The following is a 17,145-nucleotide window of genomic DNA, read 5'->3' as shown; positions in this document are numbered from 1 at the left end:
TATTGTATGTACTACCTCAATTAAGAAAAAAAGAAGTAACAGTTAGATATATATGAATTGGATTATATAGATACTAAGTCTCAATAAAATACATTTCTATTTTTATATCTATCCTGTTTTACATAATATAGAATATGTGGTAGATAATATAAGCATCAGCTCAGGAGGTAGATAACCTAGATTCAAACTGCAGCTCTTCCACTCCTGCCTGTGTTCCTTCAGCAAAGGAGGTAACCTCACAATACCCCGGTTTCCTGTCATAATAGTTGTGGGATAATAGTTATATTTATAATCACAGGTTGTTTTAAGGATTGATACATATAAATTCATGTGCTTGGCAAATCATGAGCAATAAATGTGATTACCATTGTCAGTAATATACTACTGGTTAACTGGAACCTACATAACTGGAAATTTCAAGTAACCAGAACACGGGCACATTCAAGACAGAAAAAGCTACTAGCTAATAATAAAACAGCCAGCTACATGACTTAGACTCTTTTGCAGCTACTCATCAATTCCAGTTTGCTGTCTTAAGAATGTAGAACTGTAGTTCTCCACAATCAAAATAAAAAGATTTTGTTCTCAAGGTATTCTGATTAGTCGAGGTTTTATGCTTAAATTCTTTTAAAAGTTCGTATCAAACACATAAAAGTTGTCCCTAAACTAAGAGGCAAATTTAGAATTTAATTTTTAAATGGAAATAAATGTAAGTGAAAGGTGAGATTAATACCTTTTGTTAAAGGAGCAAAAAAAAGTATTTTTTTTCCTGCTTAAAGCCTTTATCTTGGTAACCTTTGAAGAAAAGATTGGAATAGAACTCCAAAATCAGGATTATGAACCTAATGATCTGGATAAAACTGTCTTTGATGTGAAAAAGAATGTTCTTGCAGATAAAAGAAATCACTATCTTAAGGAAAGATCACTAAATTGTATATTCATTTTACTCTAAATATAAAATTGCAGTCAACAGCCAACTCCAGAATGAGAAACAGCACAAGATAAACAATCTGGTTTCTTCAAAAAATATATTGCAAGGGAGAATAAAAAGAGAAAGATATGGGGAAACCAATGCATTAAAAGGGACTTCTTAAAACTTACTTTTTTTTAAACCCTAAACAGGCAAAACTAAGCTCCAGGGACACTTGGGTGATAACACTAAACAAAAGTAAGGGAATGACAACCATAAAAGTGAGTATAGCGTTTACAAGCCCTCCAGGGTGCAGGTGGGGGCGCTGGGTTTGGAAAACAGCGCACGGAAGCGCTGGCCAAGCTCAAAGTCTTGAAGTGGATGGTGGTTAGAGGGTAATCATATTTAATAATTTCTGTGTCAGTATTATATTGTATAATATAAAAGGTTTTAAAAATAAAATGGCAATCTAAAGATTCACCAAAACAGCTAATATGTATTTTTTTCATGCAAATGTATTCCTTTTCCCACATTCATACTCACACCCTTAAATAAATGCATCACACCTTAATTTTCACAAATAAAGGTTCCACGACACCTGAGCACAATCATTTACTAGATTGGTTTCTAGCTATTGCTTAAATCTGGCATGATGATTTTAATTTTGCATCATCAAAAAAATTTATTTTCTATATATAGAGTTTTGCTTTGATTTCATATATCTTTCATATATTTTAGTCCCAAGAGAAAAGCCAATTAAAAACAACAGCAACAACAACAAAAACTCATAAGGCTTTTAGGGAAGATGTTATGGACAATTAACTGTATTCCCCCAAAATTCAAATGTTGAAGTCCTAACCCCCAGTACCTCAGATTGTGACTCGATTTGCAGATATAGTTTTAAAGAGGTAATTAAGTTAAATGAGGTCATTAGGGTAGGCTCTACTCCAACATGACTGGTACCCTAAAAAGAAAAATCTAGGGTACAGAGACACAGGGAAAGCTGGGTGAATATGGGCATCTACAAGGAGAGAGCCAACACTGTTGGCACCTTGATCTTGAACTTTCAGCCTTCAGAATTGTGAGACAACAAATTTCTGTTGTTTAAGCCACCGTGTTTGTGGCACTTGTATGGCAGCCCCAGCAAACTAGTACCAGAGGTAAGAGGAAAGTAAAAAACATGCAATACTTTTTGAAAAGGTAGTAGAAAGAAGCAAAAGAAAAACACAAAATGCTGCAGTTTTACAATTGTGTATGACACATAATGTATAGTGAAAAGAAAAGCTGAAGAAAATTTGAAGGAAAAGAAAACTAACAGATTGATGTAAAAAGATACACCCCAAAGGGCTCAGCACAGAGGATAAGACCCTAGAGGACCAGCAGGAAAAGAACTGGCTACTGCGTTTGAAGTGATGGGGCAGGATTGTTTTCAGTGTGGTTCCTGGACAAAACCCAGAGGAGAATTTTGAGTCAGACCTTAAAATGGACTAGAAACAAATGGAGGTGAAGGGTAAGACCAAAGAGGCTTTCTTAAAGAGAGAAACATCTCTGGCCCAAGGGTTTGAATGAAAGTTGGATTCATTATTTCCCTGGTTTGAAAGGCTTGAAGGGTAGGCAAACCATCAAGGAAGAAAATGCAATTCTCAGACTGGAATATTAGCAAAAATTCTGCAGTACAGTCAGTGCTCTAGAGGGTGTTATGTATCTCACACAGTCTAATGGTCTCAGAGTGGAGTATGCTTTGTTGATTAAGTACAAGTTTCCTAACAGCAGTATCACTGTGGAAACGACAGAGAGCTATTTGCTGGATCTGCCCTCCATGCTCGTATTTGCATTTTATCACTCCACTGACAGACATAAATGTATATAGTGTACTGCTTGTTTCCTTTACTTTTTACCTTAACAAAGGAGTAAGATACACTGTGTATCCAGAAAAGCATCTTATAAAATACAGGAGTGAAGCCAAATAAACATGTAAGAGAATAAAAGCCTGGAGATTCTGAATCTACATAATTTTTTTTCCCAGCTATTATGTTTGAAATTTTCCATAATAAAAGTTTTTCTTGGGAGGGGCGGAAGATGGCGGCGTGAGTAGAGCAGCGGAAATCTCCTCCCAAAACCACATATATCTATGAAAATATAACAAAGACAACCCTTCCTAGAATAAAGACCAGAAGACACAGGACAATATCCAGACCACATCTGCACCTGAGAGAACCCAGCGCCTCGTGAAGGGGGTAAGATACAAGCCCCGGCCCCGCGGGAGCCGAGCGCGCATCCCAACTCCCGGCGGTAGAAGAATAGGCAGAGCGGGAGGGAGACAGAGCACAGGACTGCCGAACACCCAGCCCCAGCCATCCGGGCCAGAGTGCAGACACAGTACGTGCCCACGGGGCATTGGATGCTAGGGAATCAGGGCAGCAAGAACAGTGAGCAGGCACCAGAGGCCGGGTGCCGGAGGACATAAGAAAAGCGCCGACCATTTTTCTTTCTTTTTTTTTGCTGTTTTGTTTTGGCGAGTGCTTTTTGGAAGTCTTAAAGGGATAGGGCCACCAATACTAGGGAAACAGGGCAGCAAGAACACTGAGAGGGCACCGGTGGCCTGGCGCTGGAGGACACCAGAAAAGCAAGCGCCCATTTTTTTTTTTTTCTGTTTTGCTTGGGCGAACGCTTTTTGGAAGTCTTAAAGGGATAGGAACCCTAATAACAGGGAAACAGGGCAGCAAGACTAAAGACAAATGAGCAGCCACCCTTTTTTTTTTTTTTTTTTTGGTGGTCGTTGTTTTGTTTTGGCGGGTGCTTTTTGGAAGTCTTAAAGGGGCAGGGCGGGACACTTAATCCAGAGGTAGGGAATCCGGGGATCTCTGGGCACCCTAACCACTGGGCTGCAGAGAGCTGGGAGGCCCCTTACAGAGATAAATAGCCTCCCAGCCGCTCCTGCTCAAACGTGACTTCACCACTGTGGAGTAGCTGCCCGAGCCAGGCCACGCCCACAGCAACAGCGGAGATAAACTCCACAGCAGCCAGGCAGGAAGCAGAAACCCTGTCTGTGCGCAGCTGCACAGCACGAGCCAGTAGAGGTCGCTGTTCTCCCAGGAGAGGAGTGCCACAAACCAACAAGAAGGGAAGTTCTTCCAGCCGTCACTCGTCCCAGCTCTGCAAACTATTCCTATCACCATGAAAAGGAAAGCTACAGGCAGACAAAGATCACAGAGACAACACCAGAGAAGGAGACAGACCAAACCAGTCTTCCTGAAAAAGAATTCAAAATAAGAATCATAAACATGCTGACAGAGATGCAGAGAAATACGCAAGAGAAATGGGATGAAGTCTGGAGGGAGATCACAGATGCCAGAAAGGAGATTGCAGAAATGAAACAAACTCTGGAAGGGTTTATAAGCAGAATGGATAGGATGCAAGAGGCCATTGATGGAAATGAAACCAGAGAACAGGAACACATAGAAGCTGACATAGAGAGAGACAAAAGGATCTCCAGGAATGAAACAATATTAAGAGAACTGTGTGACCAATCCAAAAGGAACAATATCCATATTATAGGGGTACCAGAAGAAGAAGAGAGAGGAAAAGGGATGGAAAGTATCTTAGAAGAAATAATTGCTGAAAACTTCCCCAAACTGGGGGAGGAAATAATCGAACAAACCATGGAAATACACAGAACCCCCAACAGAAAGGACCCAAGGAGGTCAACACCAAGACACATAATAATTAAAATGGCAAAGATCAAGGACAAGGAAAGAGTTTTAAAGGCAGCTAGAGAGAAAAAGGTCACCTATAAAGGAAAACCCATCAGGTTAACATCAGATTTCTCGACAGAAACCCAACAGGCCAGAAGAGAATGGCATGATATATTTAATAAAATGAAACAGAAGGGCCTTGAACCAAGGATACTGTATCCAGCACGACGATCATTCAAATATGACGGTGGGATTAAACAATTCCCAGATAAACAAAAGCTGAGGGAATTTGCTTCCCACAAACCACCTCTACAGAACATCTTACAGGGACTGCTCTAGATGGGAGCACTCCTAGAAAGAGCACAGCACAAAACACCCAACATATGAAGAATCGAGGAGGAGGAATAAGAAGGGAGAGAAGAAAAGAATCTCCGGAAAGTGTACATAACAGCTCAATAAGCGAGCTAAGTTAGGCAGTAAGATACTAAAGAGGCTAACCTTGAACCTTTGGTAACCACGAATTTAAAGACTGCAATGGCAATAAGTACATATCTTTCAATAGTCACCCTAAATGTTAATGGGCTGAATGCACCAATCAAAAGACACAGAGTAATGGAATGGGTAAAAAAGCAAGACCCATCTATATGCTGCTTACAAGAAACTCACCTCAAACCCAAAGACATGTACAGACTAAAAGTCAAAGGATGGAAAAACATATTTCAAGCAAACAACAGAGAGAAAAAAGCAGGGGTTGCAGTACTAATATCAGACAAAATAGACTTCAAAACAAAGAAAGTAACAAGAGATAACGAAGGACACTACATAATGATAAAGGGCGCAGTCCAACAAGAGGATATAACCATCCTAAATATATATGCACCCAACACAGGAGCACCAGCATATGTGAAACAAATACTAACAGAACTAAAGGGGGAAATAGACTGCAGTGCATTCATTCTAGGAGACTTCAACACACCACTCACCCCAAAGGATAGATCCACCGGGCAGAAAATAAGTAAGGACAAAGAGTCACTGAACAACACAGTAGAGCAGATGAACCTAATAGACATCTACAGAACTCTACATCCAAAAGCAACAGAATACACATTCTTCTCAAGTGCACATGGAACATTCTCCAGAATAGACCACATACTAGGCCACAAAAAGAGCCTCAGAAAATTCCAAAAGATTGAAATCCTACCAACCAACTTTTCAGACCACAAACGCATAAAACTAGAAATAAACTGTACAAAGAAAGCAAAGAGGCTCACAAACACATGGAGGCTTAACAACACGCTCCTAAATAATCAATGGATCAATGACCAAATCAAAATAGAGATCCAGCAATATATGGAAACAAATGATAACAACAACACTAAGCCCCAACTTCTGTGGGACACAGCAAAAGCAGTCTTAAGAGGAAAGTATATAGCAATCCAAGCATATTTAAAAAAGGAAGAGCAATCCCAAATGAATGGTCTAATGTCACAATTATCGAAATTGGAAAAAGAAGAACAGATGAGGCCTAAGGTCAGCAGAAGGAGGGACATAATAAAGATCAGAGAAGAAATAAATAAAATTGAGAAGAACAAAACAATAGCAAAAATCAAGGAAACCAAGAGCTGGTTCTTCGAGAAAATAAACAAAACAGATAAGCCTCTAGCCAGACGTATTAAGAAGAAAAGAGAGTCAACACAAATCAACAGTATCAGAAACGAGAAAAGAAAAATCACGACGGACCCCACAGAAATACAAAGAATTATTAGAGAATACCATGAAAACCTATATGCTAACAAGCTGGGAAACCTAGGAGAAATGGACAACTTCCTAGAAAAATACAACCTTCCAAGATTGACCCAGGAAGAAACAGAAAATCTAAACAGACCAATTACCAGCAACGAAATTGAAGCGGTAATCAAAAAACTACCCAAGAACAAAACCCCCAGGCCAGATGGATTTACCTCGGAATTTTATCAGACATACAGGAAAGACATAATACCCATTCTCCTTAAAGTTTTCCAAAAAATAGAGGAGGAGGGGATACTCCCAAACTCATTCTATGAAGCTAACATCACGCTAATACCAAAACCAGGCAAAGACCCCACCAAAAAAGAAAACTACAGACCAATATCCCTGATGAACGTAGGTGCAAAAACACTCAACAAAATATTAGCAAACCGAATTCAAAAATACATCAACAGGATCATACACCATGACCACGTGGGATTCATCGTAGGGATGCAAGGATGGTACAACATTCGAAAGTCCATCAACATCATCCACCACATCAATAAAAAGAAGGACAAAAACCACATGATCATCTCCATAGATGCGGAAAAAGCATTTGACAAAGTTCAACATCCATTCATGATAAAAAACTCTCAGCAAAATGGGAATAGAGGGCAAGTACCTCAACATAATAAAGGCCATCTATGATAAACTCACAGCCAACATTATATTGAACAGCGAGAGGCTGAAAGCATTTCCTCTGAGATCGGGAACTAGACAGGGATGCCCACTCTCTCCACTGTTATTTAACATAGTACTGGAGGTCCTAGCCATGGCAATCAGACAAAACAAAGAAATACAAGGAATCCAGATTGGTAAAGAAGAAGTTAAACTGTCACTATTTGCAGATGACATGATACTGTACATAAAAAACCCTAAAGACTCCACCCCAAAACTACTAGAACTGATATTGGAATACAGCAAAGTTGCAGGATACAAAATCAACACACAGAAATCTGTGGTTTTCCTATATACTAACAATGAACCAACAGAAAGAGAAATCAGGAAAACAACTCCATTCACAATTGCATCAAAAAAAATAAAATACCTAGGAATAAACCTAACCAAAGAAGTGAAAGACTTATACTCTGAAAACTACAAGTCACTCTTAAGAGAAATTAAAGGGGACACTAACAGATGGAAACTCATCCCATGCTCGTGGCTAGGAAGAATTAATATCGTCAAAATTGCCATCCTGCCCAAAGCAATATACAGATTTGATGCAATCCCTATGAAACTACCAGCAACATTCTTCAATGAACTAGAACAAATAATTCAAAAATTCATATGGAAACACCAAAGACCCCGAATAGCCAAAGCAATCCTGAGAAAGAAGAATAAAGTAGGGGGGATCTCACTCCCCAACTTCAAGCTCTACTATAAAGCCATAATAATCAAGACAATTTGGTACTGGCACAAGTGCAGAGCCACAGACCAATGGAACAGACTAGAGAATCCAGACATTAACCCAGACATATATGGTCAACTAATATTTGATAAAGGAGCCATGGACATACAATGGCGAAATGACAGTCTCTTCAACAGATGGTGCTGGCAAAACTGGACAGCTACATGTAGGAGAATGAAACTGGACCATTGTCTAACCCCATATACAAAAGTAAACTCAAAATGGATCAAAGACCTGAATGTAAGCCATGAAACCATTAAACTCTTGGAAGAAAACATAGGCAAAAACCTCTCAGACATAAACGTGAGTGACCTCTTCTTGAACATATCTCCCCAGGCAAGGAAAACAACAGCAAAAATGAGTAAGTGGGACTATATTAAGCTGAAAAGCTTCTGTACAGCAAAAGACACCATCAATAGAACAAAAAGGAACCCTACAGTATGGGAGAATATATTTGAAAATGACACATCCGATAAAGGCTTGACGTCCAGAATATATAAAGAGCTCACACGCCTCAACAAACAAAAAACAAATAACCCAATTAAAAAATGGGCAGAGGAACTGAACAGACAGTTCTCCAAAAAAGAAATACAGATGGCCAACAGACACATGAAAAGATGCTCCACATCGCTAATTATCAGAGAAATGCAAATTAAAACTACAGTGAGGTATCACCTCACACCAGTAAGGATGGCTGCCATCCAAAAGACAAACAACAACAAATGTTGGCGAGGCTGTGCAGAAAGGGGAACCCTCCTACACTGCTGGTGGGAATGTAAGTTAGTTCAACCATTGTGGAAAGCAGTATGGAGGTACATCAAAATGCTCAAAACAGACTTACCATTTGACCCAGGAATTGCACTCCTAGGAATTTACCCGAAGAATGCAGCAATCAAGTATGAGAAAGATCAGTGCACCCCTATGTTTATCGCAGCACTAGTTACAATAGCCAAGAATTGGAAGCAACCTAAATATCCATCGATAGATGAATGGATAAAGAAGATGTGGTACATATACACAATGGAATACTACTCAGCCGCAAGAAAATGGCAAATCCAACCATTTGCAGCAACATGGATGGAGCTGGAGGGTATTATGCTCAGTGAAACAAGCCAAGCGGAGAAAGAAAAATACCAAATGATTTCACTTATCTGTGGAATATAAGAACAAAGGAAAAACTGAAGTAACGAAACAGCAGCAGAATCACAGAACTCAAGAATGGACTAACAGGTACCAAAGGGAAAAGGACTGGGGAGGATGGGTGGGTAGGGAGGGATAAGTGGGGGGGAGAAGTAGGGGGGTATTAAGATTAGCATGCATGGGGGGGTAGGAGAAAAGGGAGGGCTGTACAACACAGAGAGGACAAGTAGTGATTCTATAACATTTTGCTATGCTAAAGGACAGTGACTGTAAAGGGGTTTATAGGGGAGACCTGGTATAGGGGAGAGCCTAGTAAACATAATATTTGTCATGTAAGTGTAGATTAGTGATACCAAAAACAAAACAAACAAACAAAAAAAAGGGCAGTTCCTGTGTGGTAACCTCCAATGAGTTCTACACAAGGGTATAAAGGGCATATAAAAGTGTAGGCAAAGGGTCTGTTTGTGTTTATACAGAGGATCAAAGCCTAATTGGGCTACCCAGAAAATGAACTATGATACGATATGAAAAAGAACTTCCAACATCAGCACTCTCTGGAAGACTCATGCCAGAAGATGATCATCAAAAAACCCCAACAAAGATCCACGCACTGCTACAGCTGTAGATGCACTTACCCCACCAGTTCCTGGACTTGCCATGGGAATGAGGAAGGAGATATCTAAGCTGGCCTGTGCATACAGTAAAACAACAAATTTGACTGGATCTATACTGTTGGAACTCAATCAAGAATTAGGAGAAGTGCAAATTGTAGCACTCCAAAATCTTACAACTACAGACTATTTCCTGTTAAAAGAACATAAGGGATGTGAACATTTCCCAGGAATGGGTTGTTTTAATTTGTCTGATTTCTCTCAGACTGTTCAAGTTCAGTTGGACAATATCCACCATATCATAGATAAGTTTTCACAAATGCCTAAGGTGCCTAACTGGTTTTCTTGGTTTCACTGGAGATGGCTGGTAATTACAGGTATGCTTTGGTTATGTAACTATACTCCTATTATGTTAATGTGTGTGCGCAATTTAAGTAGTAGCTTAAAACCTCTACATGCTGAAGTTACTCTACAAGAAGATATGTCAAAGAAATAATCAATCTTCCCATGTTTTCTTCCGCCTGCTACTTCTATAGCTTTTCTTCTTCCTTCCTAATTACAACTCTTAAATAGAATTCGTGCCTTATATCAAATTTACCGAGTATCATAATTCTTCCAAGTGGTAAAGATACCTCAAGACAAATGCTGGGCATAGAAGCCACAGGGCATAAATATGCAAAGAAATAAAAAGCTAACCATTTCAAACAATAAGGCTTCTCTCTCACTTACCAACTTTACATTTCCCTGTATGGCCCCGGAAGATGACTGGTTAGCCAGAGACGGGTAAGATTCCTCAAGGGAGGAACAACCTAAGACAGGCACAGTCGCAGGGGGGCCATCAGGTGAGAAATTGGGGATCAACAGAGGTGAGGCTTAGAACCTCACCCCCCCTGTTCTGAGAGAAATCTTCTGCATCCGTGGATGTTTTATTGCCCTGGTCTAGCTTGGATTAACACATAGTCTACAGGCACACACCTGATCATCTACATTTGCTCTCTTACAACACTAAACTATGTTTTCTACCTTTATCTTGTATCTACCTACCACTTCAGCATTTTATTAAAAATAATAATAATAAAGAGAGAAATGTGGTATCCACATATAAATCAAGTATAAAAATCAAATGAGTATTCATATTTGAACTGACTGTTTATAGTTCATAATGCATGAGCAAAACCGAAAGTTTCTGTGATGACTGCCCTTGTACTGTTCACTATGTAACTTATTCATTATGTAAGAATTTGTTCTCCATGTAACAACTTGTTTGTTATGCCTCAGAAGATTGGAGACTGACGAAAATTAGGCTTGCGGTGGATTAATGATTGTGCATTGAGCATGGACTCCCCTATACAGAATTTTATTGTCGTTAACAACCATTTGATATGAGAGATGCCCTCACAAAAAAAAAAAAAAAAAAAGTTTTTCTTTTTTTAGTTAATATATAATTGAAAACCTCATTCTCTTCATATTGTCACTTGAATAGGACAATGTGATGTATTTTGGTTATTGCTAATAGTTTAATTTGGATAAAAAAGCTTTACGACAATAATATACTTAAAAATTGAAAGGCAGTGGACACAGGATTGAAGAGAAAATAACTTGGGAAAATGTTTAGAATATGATAAAAGGTTTACTTCTAAAAAGCAAGATTCAATATTGCAGATAGGCATGAAACAAACTGTAAAAAAAATAAAAACTTAATCATGCGCACAGGACAAAACAACACTAAAAGGAAATACAACAAAATGAAAACAAAGTTTACCTTAGTGATGAGTTAAAGGGTGATTTTCCCTTTTTTGTTACACTTTTCTCTACTTAAAATTTTTCAAAAATGAGAATGTATCAAATTTGTAATCAGAAAAAGAAAGTAAATATATTATAAATGGCATTTTAATTCTGATAAGGCAAAATAGACAGTCTGAACACTGTTCAGGAAAAAATAAACACTTAACTAAAACTCCCTATACAAAACATTGGATCTAAAGAAACCTTTGGGCAGGGTCTGGTCTCATATGCCATCAGATTACATCAGTAGCCTGGAAAAAACACACATTCTTACACTTTTAAATGGAAGAGGGTTTTATTTGTGTGTAGTCTTTTCAGAGCTTACTTGACAAGAAATAGGATTCTGAGTTTCCTATCTCCAGGGATTTAAAACTCCTTGGGACTTCCCTGCAGACCTAATAAGTTTATAATTTTGCCAGAAAGTCTTCCCCAACTAAATGCAAAGCCAGGTACCTCCCCTGGACCCAAGATCCCACCTCTTGCTTCTCAGAGCTAACCTTAAAGGACAATTTCAGAAATCATTTTTCTGTGACACATTCTTAAAAAGGACTCTGGAAGCTATATTAATCCCACAGAACATAACTCCAACAATTTCTAGAAAACAATAAGAATTCCTTTCTTGATAACTAAAGAGGTTTTTTTTCTCCCATGAAGTGATATACTTTCTTGGTAAATTCTGAAATATAAGAACCCCAAAACTGTACATTAGAAGTATCACTGAAAATCAAAATCATCATCAATATATAAAAGATTCTCAAACAATTTCCACAGAGAGGACAATTTTACTTACCTTAACTTCCACTGTCTTCCCTCCAGGTTCGATGTGTCTCTCTATGTATTCAGAAGACAGCAAATCACTGCAACAAACAGAAAAGATGATGAGAGAGGGCCTTGGGAATGTAAATCACTTGAAAATCACTGTCCAGCTGACATACACCAGCTTTAATGATTCTTCGACTCAGATCTGAAAACAAAAATAAACTTTATAGGTCTCTCTCTCTCTCTCTCTCTCTCTCTCTGTTACATACACACAAACAGCCTATTACTTCTAAAAAGATAGTAGACTACACTGACTAAATCACCCATCACCCTACGTCCAGCAGAGCCGATTCCCCTCACTGGGGTCAACAGTTGTAGGAAACTACCGCAAACACACCATGATTTTTAAGACTTCATAGTCTTCTCCTTGTTACTTTAACTTTTTATCAAATACTTTTGACTTATTATCATATCTTCCCATTTGTAATGTATGTATGATGTTTTAATCTAACAAAATATTAGTTTCCATCACAAAAAAGAATTTTAAAGGGGCAAAGGAAAGTAGGAAAAATGAAAACATACACCTCCGGCATTTTAAAACAATCTCTTTTGAAATCTCCCTTAAATGACAACCTTTTTGTATACTTCTAAAATGTTTCCATCATCTTCAGTATGCTTCTCTTTAATTTCATATATGTGAAAAATGTCCCCATCAATGGAGCTGACCCAAGACACAACTCCCATAAAATGTTTTGAAGTCTTCAAATTTTTAAAGTGCTAAAATATAAATAAAATAAATATTATTAAATAAAAATAATACATAAAGCTATAGCATTTCTAAATATATTACTCTATTCATAGACATCCAGCCAACTAAAACACTAAATGCAACTAAATGCAAAGCCAGGTTTGCATTTTTTTTCACAGTACTCTGAAGGTACCAAAATTGTCCCATCATTTAAAAAAATGTATATTTCTGAGCACATAGGCCTACCATGAAAGGCACCATGCCTACAGTTGCTTGAAATGTAAACAGAATGATCAAACAAGCATTATATTAACACAGTCACCACACTCAGTTTCCTGTTGTATCTGATGCTTACATTACCATTTAGGAAACCTATAATTATGGTCTAAGTCCTTGTTTCATATGTCTTCAGCATGTATTTCCTATCGACTTTATAGGGAACCAGCTAGGGTGCTCTAAGCTGCAAGTTGCAGAAAACACAACTAAAAGTGGCTTAAGCCATTAGGACAGGTATATCTTATTTTTTGTTAGAAATTTCAGGGCAGGTATAGTCTTTAATTTGTGAATCTTCAATTCCATTCAATTAATACATTTGCAGTTTATAAAATATAGGCAAACACTTCAAAGAGGTTTTAAGTACAGATAAGCAGCTAGTAAACACAACTTTGTTAGACCTGGGCGGAATGGATAGGATGTGTGTAAAATATAAGTAAGAAGATCATGTATGGGTTACACATTGATAGAAAGGATGGATAACCAAAAGATACCTAATATTCATGAGGTACCCAAATAGTAAATGTTCATAATATAATAAATATACAAAGGACACTAAATGTCCAGGATATATAGGTTTCTCGACTTCCACACTACTCAACTTTTGGGCCAGATAATTCTTTGTCTTGGGGAATGTCTTACACATGGCAGCATATTCAGCAGCATGCCTGGCCTGCCCACTAGATACCAGTAGCATCTCTCTCTCTCTCTCCCACACATACACCAGTCATGACAATAAAAAATGTGTCCAGCCTTGCCAAACGTACACTGGGAGGTAAAATTTCCCTGGTTAAGAACCGCTGCTGACACCCATTCCTGCCCCATGTTTTTCTCTGCCCGAAAAGCACAAATAGAATTCATGGCTGTCACCAAGCTAACTGGTGAGCTACTGCTCCAGACCAGGTATACTTGTTCCTTGTTCCTGTGTATCTCAGACACTGCAAGTGGGTGTAATTGCTCCCATCTACTGGGCTTGCCCAAACCTCAACTCTGGTCCTTGAAACCACATGAGCAGCAGGGACGGGAGCTGCAGCAGGCAGAGAAGCACTGTGCATGCCAGGATTAGCTGACGTGGCCCTTCCCCTCCAGTGGCACCCCATCCTAAGTGTGCTAACTCACCCATTTCTTTCCTCTTGCTTCTCACCATGGGCCCTAAGGTGACTTAGCAAACCATGGGATCTGAGGACTTCAATTTGGTTCATTGGTGGGGGTTGGCTGTGTCCTTACTTCTGAGACAGCTTGCCTGGTAGTATACTTGCAATGGTAGGCTACCATTGCATTTCCCACCTGACACCAGGGAAGTCCTGGGTTGGTTTGTGTGGTGGTTCAGTACCATTACTGAGATCAGGAATGTGTTCACCTGTCTGCAGATGGCAGTCTGGTGGGGGACCTGTTCTCTTAAACCAGTGCCTCCCATGACCCTCACATGGCTGCTGCAATTCTAGCATCTCATGAAGATAAAAATATCCCGAGGCATAAAAGCCTTGGATTTCTTTAAGAGTCAATAAACTCTTCACAAAAAGTCCCTAGTATTCATTTTCTCAAGTGTGTTTTGCCAGAATTACATATTTGTCCATGCCAAAATCAATCCTTTGACAAGGACATTTGTCTTTGCACAATCTAGATTCTCCTTCTTTGGGTCTTCCCACCGACACTGTGACTACACACAGAAAGTTAACAATAGCACAGGTAAGGAGGGTGATAGAGAGAAAAGCTGTTGTATAACCAACCGACAGTTGCCACAGATGTGTCAGTATTTTATAAATTTCCCAGGGCTTCTCTCAAAATAATGAAGCTGCCTGGCCAAGATCTGCCTCAGGAAAAGCGTGTCATTGTTTCAGCATCCACACCTCGCCCTGTTGCCCAAGGCCACGCCCCGGACAGGGTAGTACGGGTCAGATGTTCAGAGAAATAACTACCAGACAGGGGCAGTGTTGATTAGCAGAACCAGCCAGGTTCCCTTTCTTGGGAATCTATAGTAAATTTAGACAAATCATTCAGCTGATGACGAAAAAGGAAGCAGAAAGTCAAAAATAAGCAGACACTTGAGAGAAACTGAGGTGGGCCAATGATGAATGCCTGCGTGAAAGCCCCAAATCCCCGCTGCATGCATCCCTGAACCCAGAAGAGACCGTCCCTGATGCTGGACACCTGCTGATCCTGTCCCCATCATGACCACGTGAGAAAATCCCCACCTGCACCTAGGACAGCCCGTGCCTGATGCCGGACACCTGCCGATCCTGTCCCCGTCACAGCCATGTGAGTAAATCCCCCCCTGCACCCAGAACAGCCCGTCCCTGATGCCAGATACCTGCCGATCCTGTCCCCATCACAGCCAAATGAGTAAACCACCCCCCATCAGAGCTGGCATGAGTGAAATCAAAGCAGCTACATTAAATACGACATGGAAGAAGGTAGTTCTGCAGTAATAATAACAACAGCAAGGCTTTTAAAAACTTTGAGTCTCCCAGGTTTCAAATTTCAAGAGAGTATTTTCCTTTGAATTGTAAAATCTAGGAATCAAGATCATATGCATCACCACACAAATGTAATTACAGCAAAGAAAACGGTCTGCTCCGGAATTATGCAGCTATTTCAATCAAGCCTCTACACCTACAAGTATATTGCTGGAAAGGATTCACATCATTTAACCAAAAACAGCCCACACAATTTGGTTTTGTTTGTTTGCAGTATTGTGGAAGATGGCTAACAGTTGTCATTTTAATTATTAGACTGAAAAACCTTCTATTTAAAATGTCGCTTTTCCTCTACTGAACCATAAAATCCTTATTACCATCAACTTAGAACCAGAGTAAATTTTCTTAAAACTTCTTAAAATAGAGATTTTCAAAATTACCTTAAGGTCTTTTCCTTAGATCATCATTGTGTACTGTTAAGTAGGGATCTCCTTAATATCTGGGAAATTTTATTTACTATGAATTAATCAGATAAAATGTATACCATTTTAACCGCTTATTCAAAACTGATGTGTGAATTTTGAATTCTTTGAGAATTTTGAAAGATAAAAACAAAAATCATTTTCGATCAAATTCTAAAGGCCACTCATTTTAAAAAGGATATAAGTTGTTTTTAAAATTAGATATGTATTCTGAGGCATTTTTTTTCATCTGCAGGACAAAATTAGCCTGGAATAAGCAGAACAAATAGAATGTAAACATTTTCAGTCATAATGATTATCCTTTGTCTAATGGGCAACTATCATGGATCAGAGGCAGCTGGTACAATACAAATGCTTTAGAGTTTAAAAACAAAAACAAATACTTTGGTTTCCTATTCAAACTCTGCTGTTTACTAGCTCTGTGACCTTGGTCAAGTTATTTGTTATGAACATGAGGTTTTCCCATGTCTAAAAGAGAGATGATAACAGTTTCTTTATAAAATTGGTATTTTTAAATCAGAACCACAATGAAAATGTCTCCAAATCCTCATTTCAATCATCTCCACCCATATCCACCATCTGTTATCCATCTTTCTCTTTAACTATTTGGGAGACTTTTAAACCACTGATCCTACCTACCACCTTTCCACTGTCCTTCACCCCGCCCTGTCCACCTCGTCTAGTTGATATTCCATGATCCATGGTGATAACCACCCCCTTGCACACTGTGAACTTCCTCACCCCTCCCTCATGCTCCACTCTGCTCGTTTGGTCAAACCTCCACCACGGTAACATTTACGTCTTCTACTGATCAAAGTCTGACCCCAAGGAGCAGAACATCCTGAATGACTGTATGTTGAATCTATGACCACAATATCAAGTGCTCCCCTGTAGCACACTCCCCATAAATTCACTACGTTTTTTCTAGTCAATTTACTGTGAGAGGGCACTTTTGAACTTTTCTGTCTCAAATCTCCAAAGCATTACCACTTCATCACTCCCTGCTATGATGTCACTTCTGTATTCACTGAAAAAATGGAAACAGAAAGATCTGCTTCATCTTTCCAGTCTACTGTCAAAAAGAATCACACTGGCCCAACTTCTGCTAGGCCAGGTCACCAAACCAGGG

General features: G+C 39.1%; 1 protein-coding gene across 27 annotated transcripts in view; it reads right to left on the bottom strand.

Moving 5' to 3' along the window:
* The window catches only part of ADAM22 (ADAM metallopeptidase domain 22), a 238,033-nt gene that overhangs the window by 103,719 nt on the left and 117,169 nt on the right, over positions 1 to 17,145 (bottom strand). For all 27 annotated transcript variants that reach the window (XM_036911799.2, XM_036911798.2, XM_036911800.2 and 24 more), the window contains exon 4: positions 12,128 to 12,194. In XM_036911799.2, the coding sequence (XP_036767694.2) occupies positions 12,128 to 12,194 (67 nt within the window). The remainder of the gene's footprint in view (positions 1 to 12,127; positions 12,195 to 17,145) is intronic.

The sequence above is a fragment of the Manis pentadactyla genome, chromosome 7 (assembly GCF_030020395.1).
Source record: "Manis pentadactyla isolate mManPen7 chromosome 7, mManPen7.hap1, whole genome shotgun sequence".
Lineage (NCBI taxonomy): Eukaryota > Metazoa > Chordata > Mammalia > Pholidota > Manidae > Manis > Manis pentadactyla.
Note: the sequence above shows the minus strand (reverse complement) of the source record. Positions and strands in the feature narration are given on the sequence as shown.